The sequence below is a fragment of the Silurus meridionalis genome, chromosome 13 (assembly GCF_014805685.1).
Source record: "Silurus meridionalis isolate SWU-2019-XX chromosome 13, ASM1480568v1, whole genome shotgun sequence".
NCBI lineage: Eukaryota > Metazoa > Chordata > Actinopteri > Siluriformes > Siluridae > Silurus > Silurus meridionalis.
Window position 1 is genome coordinate 18,118,032 of NC_060896.1, and position 19,123 is coordinate 18,137,154.

At 37.1% G+C, this 19,123-nt stretch overlaps 1 protein-coding gene across 4 annotated transcripts in view; it reads left to right on the forward strand.

Annotated features, from left to right (window-relative positions):
- The first annotated feature begins 6,031 nt into the window (after positions 1–6,031).
- The window catches only part of aplp2 (amyloid beta (A4) precursor-like protein 2), a 53,508-nt gene continuing 40,416 nt past the window's right edge, over positions 6,032–19,123 (forward strand). For 2 of the 4 annotated variants that reach the window (XM_046864093.1, XM_046864096.1), the window contains exon 1: positions 6,033–6,307. In XM_046864093.1, the coding sequence (XP_046720049.1) occupies positions 6,236–6,307 (72 nt within the window). In that variant the 5' untranslated portion in view covers positions 6,033–6,235. Of the gene's footprint in view, positions 6,308–19,123 lie in introns of all 4 variants that reach the window. The other 2 variants (XM_046864095.1, XM_046864094.1) reach the window with 2 other exon arrangements.

Here is a 19,123-nt window from a genome sequence, read left to right on the forward strand (position 1 = left end):
TTGGCCTTCCTCTTGTCCTCCTACCGGGTGGCTCCATCTTCAACATTCTTCTACCAATATAATTCATGTCCCTTCTCTGCACATGTCCAAACCATCTCAATCTCGCCTCCCTCACCTTGTCGCCAAAACATCCTACATGTGCTGTCCCTCTAATAAACTCATTTCTAATCTTGTCCATCCTCGTCACTCCCAACGAAAACCTTAACATCTTCAGCTCTGCTACCTCCAGCTCTGCCTCCTGCCTTTTACTCAATGCCACTGTCTCTAATCCATACAACATCGCAGGTCTCACCACAGTCCTATAAACTTTCCCTTTCATTCTTACAGATACCCTACTATCACAAATCACTCCTGTCACTCTTCTCCACCCACTCCACCCTGCCTGCACTCTTTTCTTTACCTCATCTAGCATAATATGATTGGTTTCTATTAATATCAGTGGTTATGTTTGACAAGTTTTATACTGAGGGTCCGTGCCCCATGTCTCTATTGCCTATGGGGTCCTTGACCTAAAAAAAACATTGAAGAACCCTGGTGTATACTGTGAAATTAAATGTCGTTTTCCCAGGACCTTCATGCAACACAACAGTATGCAAGACTACATAGAGTGCAAATACACTGGTTTTTGAAGTGCAAAATAATTAGCAGTACAAAGTGTCCAGCACAAAAAATATAAAGAACACCACAAAGCTGTAAGATGTACGCTATTGAATAATGTAGCAGTAATAAACTTAGCAGCAACACCGGCAGCTAAATGAGTTCCATAAAATAAAAGTGGGCAATGGAAGGCAGCAGGGTGTTGAGTGACTGTGTGAGCAAATGTGAAATGTGAGCAAAGTGGAGTCCATGAACACTCAAAGCAGACAATGAACATTGTCTCAAAGCAGCTTTACACAGATAATGTGGTGATAAAAATGAATAAGATGTTCTTTATAAGTGTAAGTTTCTCCCTGATGAGCAAGCTGGTGGCGACTGTGGCAAGGAAAAACTCCCCGAGATGGCACAAAGAAGAAACCTTGAGAGAAACCAGACTCAAGAGGGAACCCATCCTCATCTGGTTTACCGAATGTACATTTATTACAGATAAACGATGTACAGTGATGGTGATCAGAAGCAAACTGTAGTCCTAAATCAATGTAGCAGACTGTTGACATTAACTAAAGTTCAAATCTATCCTCAAAGCTCCCGTTCTTACTCTGTAATTTAATGAAACCTCGGGGCGTTAATGAGAAACCATCCCCAGCTGCACAGAACGACCTCCAATCGAAGAGAACACTATCCAAAGGCAGGCCTGGACGAAGTGGGCAGATCCAAGGAGAGAGGGGCAAGAACAGTGGTCACTGGAGACTAATGCTGGTCCCTTTATTGGGAATTGAAGAGGTGACCTAAACAACTATTTGTTGTTGTCACCTGTTGTTGTTGTCATACTAATATATAATGTATGTAAATACTTAAACAGCTACATTTATAATTTGGTTTTATATTTGATATATTTTTATAAAAGGAGGTGTACAAAAAATCTTTACATCATTCAAAAATTATATGCACTTTATTTACAGTGCATATACTTTTAGTAAATATATGTACAAAAAACTGTGTCTAACAAATCAGTAGTTTTCACTCAAATTTTTGTATTTCTTCAAAACAGTCACCTAAAACTATTGGAAAGGCATGAAAATATTACAAAAGATTACATTCTCTTAAGTTTACATGTAAATGCGTTAAACAATTTAGAACCCACCCATTGTTCAAGTGATCGAAAATATTGAAACATAAATTAAATATAAGCACTTGGTTTCATCTGTGAAGTGTATTTTTAAACAACATGATAACCAGAGAACTATCAGGAATGTAAAACTACTAAACATAGCCAATACAATCATTTGGAATGTCCTGAAAATAAAAAAAGAAACCACAGGTATACAAACCACCAGACATGAAACAGGTTAGCAACAGCAACTAATGAGGACATACAATAGTCAGTGACTTCAAAAACATCCTTCAAAGGGCAGGAGTGAAATTATTACAATCCACCATTTAAAGTCTAATCACAGAAATATTCATTCCAGTGCAACCCACTCATCATTCGCGTATCGTCCAAAACGCTCCACGGACGATGCCATCTCCACAACCCTCCATCTGGCCCTCAACCACCCAGATAACAAGGACTCGTATGTTCGGATGCTGTTCATAGACTTCAGCTCAGCATTCAACACGATCGTCCCTCAGCACCTGATCGAGAAGCTGAGCCTACTGGGCCTGAACACCTCCCTCTGTAACTGGATCCTGGATCCTGGACTTCCTGACTGGGAGACCTCAGTCAGTCCGGATCGGAAACAGCATCTCCAGCACCACCACACTGAGCACTGGAGCCCCTCAGGGCTGTGTGCTCAGTCCACTGCTGTTCACTCTGCTGACTCACAACTGTGTAGCAATGCACAGCTCGAATCATATCATCAAGTTCGCCGATGACACGACCGTGGTGGGTCTCATCAGCAAGAACGAAGAGTCAGCATACAGAGAGGAGGTGCACCGGTTAACAGCCTGGTGTGGAGCCAACAACCTGTCTCTGAACGTGGACAAAACTAAAGAGATGGTTGTTGACTTCAGGAGAACACAGAGTGACCATTCTCCACTGATCATCGATGGAGATCAGTGGAGATCGTCAAGAGCACCAAATTCCTTGGTGTTCACTTGGCGGACAACCTCACCTGGTCATTTAACACCAGCTCCATCACCAACAAAGCCCAGCAGCATCTCTACTTCCTGAGAAGGCTGAGGAAAGCTTATCTCCCTCCCCCCATTCTGAGCATGTTCTACAGAGGGACCATTGAGGCATCTTGAGCAGCTGCATTACTGCCTGGTTTGGGAACTGCACCGTCTCGGATCGCAAGACCCTTCAGAGGATAGTGAGAACAGCTGAAAAGATCATCGGAGTCTCTCTCCCCTCTATCATGGACATTTACACCACACGCTGCATCCGCAAAGCAAACAGCATTGTGGACGATCCCACACACAACCGTCACACACGCTTTTCACTCTCCTACCATCAGGGAAGCGGCTCCGAAACATTCGGGCCGCCACATCCAGACTGTGCAACAGTTTTTTTCCCCAAGCCATCAGGCTACTCAACAAACAACTGATCTGAACTCTCACACACACACACACACACACACACACACACACACACACACACACACACAAACAAACTGTGTGACTGATCTATACAAACCGGACTCAACACACACTCATACTCACTTCGTGTGATCTGTACAAACCGTACTCAACACACATCACACACTTTGCACACCCATGATTCAGTACCACTCACATCAATTATTATCACAAAATGTTTACATGCCGTTTTTGCACATCGTCCGGGATTGCTGCTATTTGTTCTTTTGCACAATATTCTGTCTACATTTTTTTGCTACTGTTACTTTATCTCGATCGCTGCTATTTGCTCATTTGCACAATATTCTGTTCACACTTTTGCCACTGTTCACTTTATCTCGTTATGACAGGTTTACTGGCAGAGCTATTTTGTGTTTTGTGTATTTGTCTTGCACTGTCCTGTGTTGTACTGCACTATCTTGTGTTGTCTTTTTGCACCAGGTTGCACACATGCACTTTATGGGGCAAGGATTTTTCTTACTAGTCCTTGGCCCTGTGTTTTCTGTTTCTGTGATTGTTTTTTATGTTGTTTTATGTAGCATCAGGTTCTGAAGGAACGTTGTTTCATTTCACTTTGTACTGCATCAGCTATATATGGTTGAAATGACAAAAAAACCTCTTGACTTCTTCTTCTTCTTCTTCTTCATTAGCAGAAAGAATCAGAAAGCCTGATTGGAATTTGAAGGAAGGATTTGCTCATGATCCAACACATTGAAGCTGATTGATTAAGCATGGTGGAGGTTGCGTTATGGCTTGGGCTTTAATGACTGCGTATGGAATGGCTCTCTAATCTTTGACCGATTATGTTACTCATGAGGGTAGCAGCAGAATTAATTGTGAGGTCTACAGAAACATTCTGTCTGCCGATTTACAAAGCAACGCATCCAAACTAATTAAGAAAAACTTAATCAGCGGGACAATGAGCCACAACTATTTGCCAAAACAAACAAAGCAAACAGGGGATGGGTGGAATGTTTTAAAATGGCCAGGTCAATCACCAGAACCTAATCAAACTGTTAATGTTTTTCACATCCTAAAGAGGTAAGCAAATGATTACATATTTATACAAAATATTAATTACAAATATTAACTTTAATTGATGACCACATTTGATAAAAATGACCACAACTCTAAAAAAACAGAGTAAAGCCTTACCAGATATAGACAGACTCCCAGGGTGACCAGCACCACAAACACACATTACAAGCACAACACAAAAAGCAGTAAACTAGTGAGATAAAAATGTGCAGTAGGGGATTAATCACTCCAACCAGTGACTCCACTTAAACTAAACAAAGAAATTTAAATATAACACTTTACATAAAATGCCAGTCAGCACACACGATAATCTGTCCGGTTTCCTTCTTACTAGTTGGTCAATCACTGACAGTTCATACGAAGAGTTATGATCATATATTTTTAGCTAAAAATAAAGCAATAAATAAAAACAAACAGAACACAAAAAACAAACAGAAAAATCAGCAATTAAAAAAAAAGAAAAGAAAAGAACAATATCTTAATCATAACTGTTCACAACAAAATCTGCAAGACTCAGAGACAAAAACACTTGAAAAAGAAAACAAATGTAAAATTTAATTTACTAATAACTCAACAGAAATTCACCAAAGCGAAAACAAATATTCAATGTTTCTACAGCAGCCTAATAGCATTGGAATGTTAAATAAATTGTGAAGAATAAAATTAAAAGAACATGTTACAGAATAATGTCAATGTCACAAGAATACAAATAGCCACACTGGAATCAAATCATGTCACAGCATTTCTATTCCTCAGAAGTTCGGGCCACCAGGTAAAACCTACTTTATATCACAGAGAAACCAAGCATTTTGGCTGTGGATGTGATGTTTCCGAATGAATCGTTTGTGTCCTGTGTGCTATTCAGCCATTAACAGTTGACATGTGGAGCAATATCACTGGTAAAAGATGATTCTGATCACCTTCTCTCAGCTTCTCCCACGGGGGCTAGCACATGAACCTATAAACATTAATAAACTGTTGTTAGTTTGAATTGTATAAATAACCAGTGCATGTGATCACATGATTGTTTTTATCTATGATACCTGGATGCATTAAGTCTATCCTCTTTCTGTTGGTTAGGTCATTTCTCATTTTTACAACGGACTGTTGACGGAACAAATACCGCCTGTGTCTTTGTTCAGTCCCTTGTCATTTCTACACTGGACTACAATCTGCTCTTGGCAGGTCTTGATAGACATTGAACCTCTTCACCTTATGTAGAATGCATCTTTTAAACTTTTTTTACACTTGATGCAGCAATGAGCACAAAATTTCTCTTTTTTTTTTTTTAGGTGTGAACAGCTCTGGAACAGAGGGTCATAAAGCAGCCATACATAAATCACATGTTACTTAAAAGAACGTTATGAACGGGCTCTGCCACCATTATTTTATTTAATTTTAAAGAACTTGGCCATTCGAATAGAATGGTGGCGCATGAGAAAACGATTGAAAAATAAAACAAATTGGGTGTTACACAGATGAAGAAGGTATATAAATATTGTGTGTTGACTGTGTTTTGAGTGGTTTTATAGAACTGCCTGGCATTATTTCAGCTGAATAAAGTCTTTAATACCACTTTTTAACTTGGGTATTGATTTGTTTTTACTACTGATGATAATTGGCCACGACAGACTTAATATATTTCACATTATGAAGCACAAAATCATAAAAAAGGACATACTGATTCGAGTGACAAAGGGATCATTTAATGCTATGATTTAAGGCTATGATAATAACTTTCGACTTCCGGTTAAATGCCGAGCCGCCTGTAGGGGGCGCGCATGGGCATGTAGGTGGAGTGCTGATTGGACGGCAGACAGGAGACGGCGCAGTACATTCCATGATTAGACGAGACACACGCAGTGGCTGGTTTATAGCTCTGTTGTGCTGGTCGTGTAAAAGAGGGAAAAATACACACACATTTTCCAACGATCGACGATTCACGAAGGGAACACAGTGCTCCGGGTGTACGCGTGTGACAAATCCTTTTCAGCAGCGGTGAAGCGGAAAAGCTGTTTGGGAGATGGGATCAATCCCGGCTTTGACTATCCTGATTTTGGGAATGGTTGTCCCTAGCTTGGCTGGATACATGGAGGTAGGCTATGACTCGCAGCTATTTAACCCACTCCGATCAGCACAATATTATATATAAAAATACTTGCGTAATGTTTTTGGAAATGTCCAGGTTTTCCAAATTCTCCCAGCGTTTATTTCCCATTTTAATGGATTCTCTGAATGATGAAATGCGTTCTTGAATTTCCTGAATTCCGCCGACAGGGACGTATATTTTAGGTCAACCCTTTGCCTGGGCTTTGATTTTTGCTTCTGATTATTATTATTATTTTTTTTAACTATTTAATGGTGCAGGGAAGCAAGATATAATATTTTGAGCATTAATGCTGTTAACCTAGAGCACTTTTACCATATTTCAGTACTGATTTTCCATAAGGATGTAATATGTAAATAGATCTCTTATCCCCAATGCATACACATTTATTGTTTTTAATGTCAATAGTCTAAATATGATTAGTAGTATAGGGTTTTGGTGTATAATGCTACCTAAATAATGCAAACTGATACAACTGGTGTATAGGGAATTTGTTGCACCGCATAATAAATTAGCAAAATAATCACAATACTGTATTTTATCCATCATGCATCCTTAACTATAGTCTTATCTGTTCATAGAATATCTGTAGTTACATTTGGAAAATCATACGCCATTGGATGAAGATTTTAAAGCTGTTAAATGTTTATTTTGCTGCAACCCTGAGCTGGACCTGTCCCACATCACTGTGGTATTATGTAAGGTGATCTGAGTTATTGGTGTTGAAGGACTGATGTTTCCTCTCTTTCGTTTCCTGGCTTGCATTGCGTCAGAGTTGGACAAGGGACAAGGCCTCATCCTTTGGGCTGTGTTTATTAATGAATACTGAGTGTATGAAATCATAACCAGTTTTCAAAAGAATACTGATTACAAGAAACTATAGCAGTTAAACATGCTTTTGTATGTCAAGAAAATATTACATGTTACAGCAGTTACAATTCTGGTTTTGGGATAGAAACATCTGTAAAACAAGCACATTTTTCTCATCAAAAAAAGAGTCAGTATTTTCTTATTTCCAGTAAATTAAGAGTAAAGAAGGAAGTTTGAAAACAAAAAATTGCAGCTATATTTGAAACACACACACACACACACACACACACACACACACACACACACACACACATTAATTCACTAGCAGGAAAGAACTGAAGATTTGGGGAAAACAGCTACAAATTGATCACGACACAGCTCTCATTGCAAACATATATGGATGACATAGATCATTGCAAACATTCCTACCCGCTAATCTGGCTCCAATCGGGAAAGAGAAATGCTTGACCAGGAGGGGCTTTAGGGTTTCCAGATACAAGTTCATTAGTAAAGGACAATGGGTGAAAACAAGCTAGAAATTGCGCCAGACTATTACTGGAAAGAAACATTTTGAATATATCTCTTATTATACAGTGATTAGATTGCACATTTGTGGCAAAGTAGATGCTCCATAATATATATATATATATAATGTATGTATGTGTATATATATATATATATATATATATATATATATATATATATATATATATATATATTATGGTGTATTTTTTTTCTACAAACCATTTCAATGCTTGTTAACAGAATGAATTTGGAAGATGCACATCCAGATTAGCAAAGGAAATGGAGATCCCTGTTCATTAAATGGATGAATTGTTTATAAATTTTTGAGTGGGTTCTTTTGTTTCAGCAATAGAATCGCACCAAAAAAGTGACGTCTCTCTACAAATATTCGAGAAGCTGTGCTCGACTTTGTGTGAATAGAGGACCCAGCTGACCAGTTTACATCAATCATTTATTGGTCACTACTATTATTAATATCATTCATTAGTACAAAGGTGCAGTCTACATTTGTTACAGTTACTAAGAACTTGCATTTGCTGGGAAAAAGTTATCTAACATTGGTTCCTCTTTCTTTTTATGACTCCCAAACTGGGGATATTACCTAAAAATCCTTCTCTGTTCTAGCACCTAGTTGGTGGAATGAACTTCCCCTCAAAATCCAAACAGCTGAGTCACTAGCAGCCTACAAACAATGTCTAAAGGCCTACCTCCTCCAGACGTGCATATATTAGCACTTGGGAAAGTTTTTTTGTCTTTGTCTAACTTTACTTCCTCCCAGTGGAGTTCTTAAGCTATTCTTTGTCTGTGACCTATCGAAACAGCATCAGCATGTATTTATTGATAGAGACTTCAAAGCACTTTAGTGCCACTCTGGATAAGGGGTGTCTGTTTGGCAAACGCCATAAATGTTCAATTCTGTCCGATGTGTGACTTTCAAGTTTCCTGATAATCCACATAAGCCATAATGAGTTACAGTTGTTTAAGTAAATGAATCTCAAAAGAACTGATTGTTGTACGGTAGCCTTCACCATATTACATTCTGTAAGATGAACTTTTTTTTTTTTTCTCTGATACAGTACTTGTATTGTAAGATTACAATATGACTTGCACAACATGATACACAACACATACACCCATTTGAATTGTGTTATTTCTATTTCCTTTTGTGTATAAACTATTAGTGAGTAATGGACAAATTACACCAAGAATAAAAAGTACAACTATGCTTAAATGTAAGCTGGTTCAAATTGCTCCTTTACAATCTCAGCTTGAGTCGTGGAACAAAAATAATTGATTTTGAATGCACTTAAGCATCTATATAAAGAGTAGAAGTATTAAACATTGGAATCTTTTTAATTAATTTATGCAATTAATGTCAATTTGTAAATAGAAATAAAGTTATTATAATAATAGTACTGTTTTTTTTTTTTTTTTAAACAGTGTAACGGGCAGTAACAAATCGCTTCTTTTATACAGATTGATGGTTTCTTTTGATTCAAAGCTTTTAACTGAAGAGCTTTTTTCATTTTTAGGAGGCAGCTTGAGACCCTATGGCATATCACATGCACATTCAACACTGGTACACAGTTTTTGGTTGAAACACAAAAGCCCTAGGAAAACGTTTTGTGCCACTTATTAAAGCAGCCTTTAACTGCACCCACAATACCAGTTTTTCATACGTCCATTAATATTAACATTAAATAACACGTGTTCAATTGAAATCAAGAATATGATATGGATGGCGTGGCGGATGGGGTGAATGGCTTGATATTATGCTGTTGGAATTTTTATTTGATTAATATAGATCTGTGCTATTCTTAGCTGGTGCATGCGCGCTGCGTCAATCACATAGTCAGCAAGCGAAGATCTCAACTTTGAAAATTCATATGTATCCTCCCACTAGGGACGCAGTGCTTATTATAAAGAATGTTTCAGTAGAATCGTCTTAGATTATTTATTGTTAGGGCCAAGAGCCGAACCTGGGTCATGGCATGAAAGTCGGACATTTTAGCCACGAGTTACAGGAGATGCTGTTAAATTTTTAACATAGTTTAATGAAACTCCAAATCATCAACGGGAAACACAAAATCGAAAAAAGCAAATGTTATCATTCAGTAAATACAGAACTAATTATATAGGTAAGGCCACAGATTATCTCCTTGAAAAGATATTTAAGCAATAAAGGCAGAAAAGGAAAAATCACATAGGCACAATAAACAACTGGAAAGATCAACAGGACTTTTTTTCTCGAGACATTTAGGAAAACTAAACATAGTTCAGAGAAGTTAAGAAACAGGGCAATTTAAATAAATATTGTGAAATGAAACACAGGTGACATAATTACCAGTAAGAGGAAAGATGACATGAGTAACATTAGGGACCTCGAGTGATGAACACAAAAAAATAATGTACCGTAATTTCCGGATTATTAAGCGCACCCAAATATAAGCCACACCCACTGAATTTTACTGAATTTTAAGATGTTTATTTTGAACATAAATACGCCACACCTGTTTATAAGCCGCAGGTGTCTACACTGAAACTAATGAACTTTACACAGGCTTTAATGAAAGACAGTGCCTGTTACACGGCTTATATCTAAACAGCAGCCTACCAAGAAAGTCATTGTTCACTGTCTTCCTCCTTCCTTTCACAACAATTTCTCTTGAGAGTTTTTCTTTTGGCATCGTCGTGTGTTTAAAAATCACCATCGGTGAAGCTTTTCTCCCGATGCCGTGCAGCTCAGAACACAGGTGAAGTGCGTTTTTTTTTTTTTTTTCATGCCCGGTTGTTTTCAGCGTGACGAATGATTCGCATTTCAAAAAGTAGCGGCTTATAGTCCGGAAAATACGCTACTACAAGGATACTACAGGATATAACTATTATAAACTTTGCCTCTTATTGCCTAATTTGTTGACATGTGGAGGCCATAGTGCGAACAACTTTTTAAAACTAAGCTTTGTACATTTATTCAGATTAGCTAGAAATCGTAAGAAGGCAGTGGTGAATTGTTCTTGATGATGGTATTGAAATGGTTTGTGATGAATTACAACCACTGGAGCAAAATAACTGTACTGGTGTGGGAGTGCTTTAAATCCTCTTGTGTGCAATATATCTACAGTGCATGCAATACAAGCTCTGGCGCACAAGGAAAAAAAATCTGTTTGCTCAAGCACAATCATTCCCCACAGTCAGGAGCTGTTTCTTTTCTCAACTATTGATTCTTCTCGAACTTACTCTTGTTGACAACAGTGGACTGGCCCAACTGGCTTGACTGTAACCTCAAATATCATTGGCCAGCTAGGGTAAGGTTTATTCTTAAAAAAACAAAACAAGATATAACACTGCTAAGTTTGTGTATATTTGTGACCATTCCACAAACTTTTGCAATTGTGTTGGAATGTGGCGTGTCTTGTATTCGGAATGAAATCGTATATTTAGCAGATTTGATTTTTAATACTATTCGGTCATTCTTTTATTCATAATCATAAATTAGCTAAACAGTAATTTGCTCTAAATGAAAAGAGAAAAATTGGATAAAGATTAAGCCAAAAGGACATTTTTTGGGCTTTTGTTACTTAAACACCACAGTAACAATTCTGTGTAATTTACCTTCCAGTGAAAACAAGAAAAACAGCCTCTCTTAGCCTCTCTTAACCTCTCTAACATTTAAAAACTGCTCTTACATACCTGGAAGCCTTGCCTCTGCTCAGATCCCGTTTCACTTGAAGATAGGATTTTCAGTCAGAAACACACACGCACACAAATGTTCATTTGCTGAGTTTAGAGCTGAGAAAATTGGAGCATTGTGCATCGGCAGTGGTTCACTGATGAATGAGAAGATAGGCACAATTTAACATCCAAGACTTTAACCAGTAATGTATATGTAAATAGAAGCAAATGGGTGCACATTGTGCTTTTATCCTCTTTCATAGTAGGACAAAAACACCCACAAAGATTACCCAAAATATTAAACATATGTGCACAAAAACTTAATTAGGACTGGCTTACATGGAAAGTTGACTTTATTGGTACTATTAGTATCTATGTACTTAGTAGCTGTAGTAATATTGCTGCAATCCAAAAAAGTACAGTTTTACAATCAGTATTTATAAATTGTAGTTATTTTTATTTTATTGTTTTGTAGATGATCCATATAACCATATTCTTAGTGTTTGGTCTATTCTAAACAGAATAAAATAGCTGATTTCAAAGGCCTGGTTACTAAAGAGACTCACCTTATATGGTCTTTTATTATAATACAATATGGGATGATGGAAAACCATGTTAAACCTACAGTACACATTAAATCCCTTCTTATGTAACTGATAAAATAAAAAAGCATATCAGGCTTTCTTAGCAGGTAATTAGCAGACTGTTAACTATATTACTACGACAAGAAAGTCTGATATGATTGCACACACAATAACAGTGATTTTACAGAGTTTTAGTATTTTATTCAATGCTACAAATGTTAGAATTTTGTGTAGACTTAGCATTGTTTGGAAACACATTTTCAAAGTCTGTCTCAGTACTAACATGCTGAGCCATGCAGTAATACATGCAGTCTTGCCTTCAAAGTAAATTATATCCATCCAGCTTATTAAACTTCAGCTAGCAGCAGTAGTATTGATATGTAAAGTTACTTACAGCTTTATACAAAATGTTAGGTTTTAAACCAAAAAAAATGTCATTTCTTGTTCCACAATTTTGGGTGGATCTCCACAGCAGACCATCCACACTTTAGATTTGGCACAGGATTTACTACAGATGGCATTTTTGACACAACCCTTGTGAATTTATTTGAGCTTGGTACCGGCACTGGGGGTGCACTAAAACCAACAAACCGTCATATAAACGTCTAAAATAGAACCCCTAATAAAACTAATAAAATGTCCATTTCATTTGGGCTGTACTGAACAAATCTGCTTTGTAGCACGTAATCTAGAAAGCTAACACATTTTAACAGGAACTGGGTGTACAATGAAACAGCCCACAGAAAGATATAAACCTTAAATTGCAAGTTAAAGCTGATGTTATACTTAGAAAGTGGTAGCCATTCTTTACCCCCTGGCTTAATTCATTATTATATGAGATAATAAGAAAATAAATGCTATTCACATTATCTGTCAGCGGCTCATATTGTGTTTGTCTATATGTAGGCATGTTAATGTATATATTCTGTCTCAATTTTGTCTTAATAGGGATCAGGTAAATGTCCAGAAAAGGTCAAAACGATCATGTTTTCTTATTATTCTTATTATTTGTCCCAACAAAGTGATAAATGCATTCACACACACACACACACACACACACACACACACACACACACACACACACACACACACACACATTGTGTTCTTTGTCACTTTCAAGCAGGGGAGTGGTTTTGATATTCACCACAGCATGGACAAAACCAGTCTCAAGGACAGAATATCACCCCCAAGCCATCTGTAAATTTTTCCACAACATCTTGCCTGCATGGTTCATTAACACCCCATTTTTCTCTCCACATTGACTCCCAACAAGCACTATCTCCACTCTGACAAACAGTGACAGTTAGGAACTGCTTTCTAAGTTGGGGTTAAGCTTCCTAATGAACTCATTAGAATTTTGCTGAAAGGGATGTTGAAGATTCAGCAAACATTTAAAAAAGGTTCTCCGGTTTGATGAGACCAAAATGTAGCTTTTGGCCTTGGTGCAAAATGCGTTTGGCCGAAACTCAACAATGATAATTACCCTGAGAACAATATCCTTACAGTGAAGCGGTGGTGGTGGTGGAGTGAAGAGTTAAGAGTTACCTGTCCTCCTCTGCCTTTCTTTTCCCATCACTGGCTTTTGGTGGACAGTCTTCTTAATGCAGAGATATGGTTATGACACATTCTTTTCACATTTCTGCTTCTATTAGGTACAATATTCTTAAAAATAAGTATTTGAATGTTTGTAGGATTTACATGGATTTATCAGTGTAGCAGCAGACGAACCAATAAGATTTTAAAAACAGGGTCACAACAAGTTCAAATGTCTGAAGTAGTTCTTGTTTGAAGAAATGATTTGAAGGTCTTCACAGTGTTGTTTGTGTAGTAGGTTCTGGGTAAAAGTGTATTTTTATACTGAGATCCTGTGCTAATTTAACATTAAACAGAAGGACATATTTAGGACATTAAAACATACCACCACAATATTACATACTTGTGATGAGCAACTTGAACGTGAGAATGTTAGATCTTACGAGCTCATAATTTTAAAGATGAACTGTGCCTAACCTTTCAGGCTTCAACCGCTGTGACTGGCTATTAAGAAGCATTTCTTTTTGGTTTTTGTTTGAGTTTTTGTGCATTGATGAAAAGGTATAAACTCTGGTTATTCTGTGACATGAGTGAGAACAGGGAAGACTTTTTTTTTTATTGGGGCTCAGGTGCAGACTGGTTCTTGGGCCAGAGAACAGGATCACCGTCTATTTTTGTTCTTAACTTCTGGCCTGATTATGTCAGGAATTTAATCCTCTCACTGCAATGTAGACACTAATAGTGGATAAAGAGAACTAAGGTTGCCTGTTCAGTCACATGACCTGAACATATAGAAAGAACAGAAAAAATAGTAGTTAATTGAGGCTAGATTGGTTAAAGTGGAAAAACGGGTTGCACACAAAGCTCATTATTTGGTTGGGTAGGAACATATCTCTGTTTTCTTTGTGCTAAGCTGAGACTCTTAACCCTCTCAAGGTTGTTGCTTCAGGTCCCACATAAGGCTCCCACACTGGGTCACATTGGTATAGAGTCTAGGTGTTAATTGCACTGACAATTTTTTCTGTACCCTGCTATGAAAACTCCAGATAGTAAGTACCATCCAGTTGCCATTATATCAGCATTGACTCAAGGGCACGTGTCCGCACAGACAATCAGTAAATGTGAGACCTAGCCTCTCCTAAATATCATTATAATATGTGGAAACGAAATGTTTCTACACCAGTGTTTATTAAATTAAATATCTCACTGCAACATCAGACCGTTCATTTAAATACCAAACTGATTTTAATGGAGAGTTCTGCTGGTGTGAAAATCCCCTTTAAAGCCCCTGACATGGCACTGATAGAACTACGCTGATTCACAGCTTCTGTGGCATCCTATGACAGATTTAAGTGCACTGTGTTTTAATGGGTGGAAAGATTAATGCTCATTGGACAGCAGGCTTTTAGTGCGTAAATTTTTGGCTCATGTCCAGGTGAACTGTGGCTTACTTATACTAACTTAATGCACAACTTCTCAATGTGACTATTGGAAAACCTTTTATGGGGCGGAACCTCATAACCAGCTGCTAATCACTGAAATGGTAATGACCTTGACTCACATCTTAAACTTACACATTTTGGAACCAATCAGACTCTCACAGCATCCCGAGCTTCAGAAGTCAATCAGTAACTGCTACATATTTTTTTTGTTTATTTATAGCTCTTTATCGGTCACTGAACATGAGATAGCTATTTAGCAGTTAACAAGCACTACTAATTTTGGGAAATCGGATGATCTTATATATATATATATATATATATATATATATATATATATATATATATATATATATATATATATATATAATATAATGTGTATGTCAATAGCAGATATATCATATATACATAAATGTACACCATATAGACAAAGGTATTGGAAAACCTGAGTTTTCCAGCTATATGCAGCTTTTGGAATGCCTTCTTTATTTGTTTGGTTCATGACTGGCATTTACCTGTTATTACAAAGTTAAAGCCACATGTGTGTTTGTGTGAAAATGAAGGTACATCCTTTTTGAATTCTATGGTTTTACTTATCAGTATATAATAAAAGTCAATTCTTAAGCATGTTTGTGGACGGGTGATGATTTGCACTACTTTGCAGCCACAGGACCTCAGCAACTTGCTGTCATCGAATTGTCTGCGAACTCTGTATTCCAAAGTAATCTAGATTATGTAAATGTGAGGTCTGACGTTTAACCCTTGCAAGCATGGCAGCAAATATACAACAAAATGGTTGGAAAAGAACAGAATCAAGATGTTACAGTGGCCCAAGCAAGGTCCAGACTTTAAAAGAGCTGTGCATAAACAAACGCCCACAAATTTCAACAAACTGAAGTAACATTGTAAAGAAGAGTGAGCCATACTGATGTGGGAGAGTGATAAAGAACAGGATTACCTCAAGTTATTGCTGCTGAAGGTGGTTCTACAAGCTACTGAATCATCATGTGTATTTAGTTTTTCAGACATGCTTTCTCCAGTTCTGCTTGATTTCTGCAAAATAAAAATTGACAATCTAATATGTCATGTTGTTCATCTGAGGTTGTATTTAACTCATTCTAAGAAGTGATAAGGACCACATGATTTTTATGTCCTGATACATAAACTCAAACCAGGGAGTTCTTTAATTTTTTCACATTGACAATTTGTTTAGTTCCGCTGGCCAATGGTAGTAGCCATATATAGCTTTAAACTGGTTAAATACAAATAACATTAATCGTGGAGAAAAAAGATGCCTTCTATAGTTAGCATTTTGATATGACCTCAGATCTGAATAAGAGACCAGCAACGACTCTCTTGGTGTTCTGGGATTGCTATTGTGAGTTTGTGTGGGAGTGTTAATCAGCTAGGACGTCATTTTCCCAATATGGCCAGTCAGAGGAAATGATGACTCCTTTGTTTTTACTCACAACAGGTCATTCACACTGCGTCACATGCATTGTGTTGTAATAGAGTGGTCGAATTCCTGTCATGATTTCTAGCGGAACTATGCATCAGATGTGAAATTTCACACTTTGCTAGATAAGTGAGAGCGCAGGCAGCCATTTGAGCTACTCTGTGTGCATTTGCATAGAGCAGGCCTTTGCTTTAAAGAGCAAGCTCTGTACTGCATCATGAGCTTTATTTTCACTTTCAGCTGGACAAAGGGCAGATTGAATCCGAGCACTGGCAAAGTGGCTGATATGAGATGGGGTAGAGATTTACAGTGGAACAGAAAGGCTTGTAAAAGTGTTGTTTTTTTTTTTCTCATTGTACTGTTGATTGTTATTGAAAATCTGCTTGACATTTATTTGTTACCTGTTTGCACTAATAAATGTGCTGTTACTACTAATCATTCAAAGTAGAGATCTTAATTTCTTTTTTTCACATAACATGAATTAGCAAAAAAAAAAAAAACCAACAACAAAAAAATGACTTTAAATGCAGTATGAGGCCATATGATATTGATGTTGTGGTAAATTGTCACTTATCATCTACCTAAAAAATGTTGTTCATGGTTTTGGGATTCCCTACTGGCAGTGGCCTCTTTCAGAAAGATCATGGCTGTGCTACACTGCAAAAAATTGTACAGGAATAGTTTGAGGAACATGACTTGGTTTATGGTGTTGGCTTTGCCTCTGTTTTCTCCATCCAAATGAGCGTCTGTGGAATATGCTGAGGTCAAATGCAAATGCAAGTAAATTTACAGTGGTCATTTCAAATCACCCCAGTGACTTTTGTTCACCAAGATGATTTGTTCAGATTGTTCATTGTATTATATTCTTGTATTATGCTTTGTCTTCCTCACCTTTCCAACTGTTTACTTATGCACAGTTCCTCCTTTATGTTGAAAGGGTGTGGATTGGAACGTTCCACATTCTTTAATCAACTGTCAGCAGATCTAGTTAGTCATGTTTTACAACAGTACAGAGACTTGAAAATGGAGTTCAATAGCAAATTTTACTTCAGACTTCACCAACACTTCACAACAGCTGAGCTGTTATATTTTCTATATTTTTCAAGTACTGACTTTGGAACACAAAACAAACACAACTTACATTTGCAGTAATCAACTCTTAGTCAAGGCCATTTTTATTGTGTAAGTTTATCATCAATTACTATATATTTTTGTATAAATTGCGATTATGCTTCATGCACAAATATAAAATGTGTTCAAAGTATTGTGTTCTCTTCGTAGCATGGCTTTCCCTTTTTTCCTCTTGTTGAACTAGTAAGAACTAAACTGATGGACTGACTTCTTTATTTGTTTGGTTATATGATTGACATTTACCTGTTTTTTTCAAATTGTTCAGGGTCTAGTTCCTTCAGCTTGTTAAGATTCTGATAATGAGTAACTGTAGCACAACCTCTGGATACAGTCAATTCTCCTGATCACATTACTTATTTGGATTGTTGGATTAAAAAAAGAGTAAAAAAAAATCCTTACTTTGTATTTGATTAGCATAAAATATAAAAAAATAAATTGCTATTGTGGCATGTGCAAAGGTTTTGACGCCCTTTCAATCGTGACATCTCAGATCTTAACCCTTTTTTTGGCTCATTACAACTTGCTAGGCAGGTCACAAATTGGAATTATGAAATAAACATTTGTGTCTTAAAACTAAAAGTCTAAAAAAAGCCGCCTTTAACAACCATGGGCTCCTCTAAGCAGCTGGTGCAGGATCTGGCTGTGAAGCCAATTGAGGCTTACAAAGCAGAGGAAAGCTACAAAAAATATCAAAGCTCTTCCACTTTAAAATTTCCACTGTGCAAAATGTTGCTATCAAAGACAATTAAGAGGAACTGCAGATGTCAAGGCAAAATCTGGAAGACCTGATAGAACTGCCTGCATACCGATTAGAAAGACCAAACAACAGTAAGTTGTCTCTTAGACAGGACCATAGACTTTGTGATGATATAAGATAATAAGCATGTAAAGGTCATCAAGAAAAAAATTACAATCATTGTTACAAAAAATAAATAAATAAAGGAAGTGCCATTTAATTAAAATCGTATTGGTTGGAGATGTTCTACTTAAAGGTTGTGTAGTAGCACAGGTGGCACAGGAATCGCATGGACAAGCAAAATGGATTCCAGTAAATAGTAGCTCATTTTGACAGCATATAATGTTTTCATGAAATGAGACTTCTACAACAGGACAATGATCTGAAACATCCCAGAAAGCCCACCATCTACCATGTCAACCAAGAAACACAAGCTGAGGTTTTTGAAATGGTTTTAGAACCTTGCAAAGCACCCCAAGAATAGAACTAGAAGCATTTAGAATAAAAGTGCAGGAAAATCTTGAAAAATTTAAGCTGGCTACAAATATAACATGGGAAGACTGTGAAATCTGCTGAAGGGGGTAGTACTGAATATTACAGTATACTAGAAACTAGAGAAAATGAAAGTCTTTATAAAAAGATACAATAGAATCCAATGACTGTGGTTTTTATTAGCGCTGCAACTAACAATTATTTTGATAATCGATTAATCGTACATTTGCTGCTTTTAGATTTAGTGTTTGTTTGCACCGGTTTGACTGAATCCATTACTGTGTCGTACACAATACACAATAGCACTTTATTAAACGCCACCATTTTCACATGATGAGGATTATTACAGTTTTTTCTTACCGTGCTGATGTTTCACCTTCATCCCTGACACCAGTGTGTTTTCTTTTCACGTGCTCTACTTTGCAT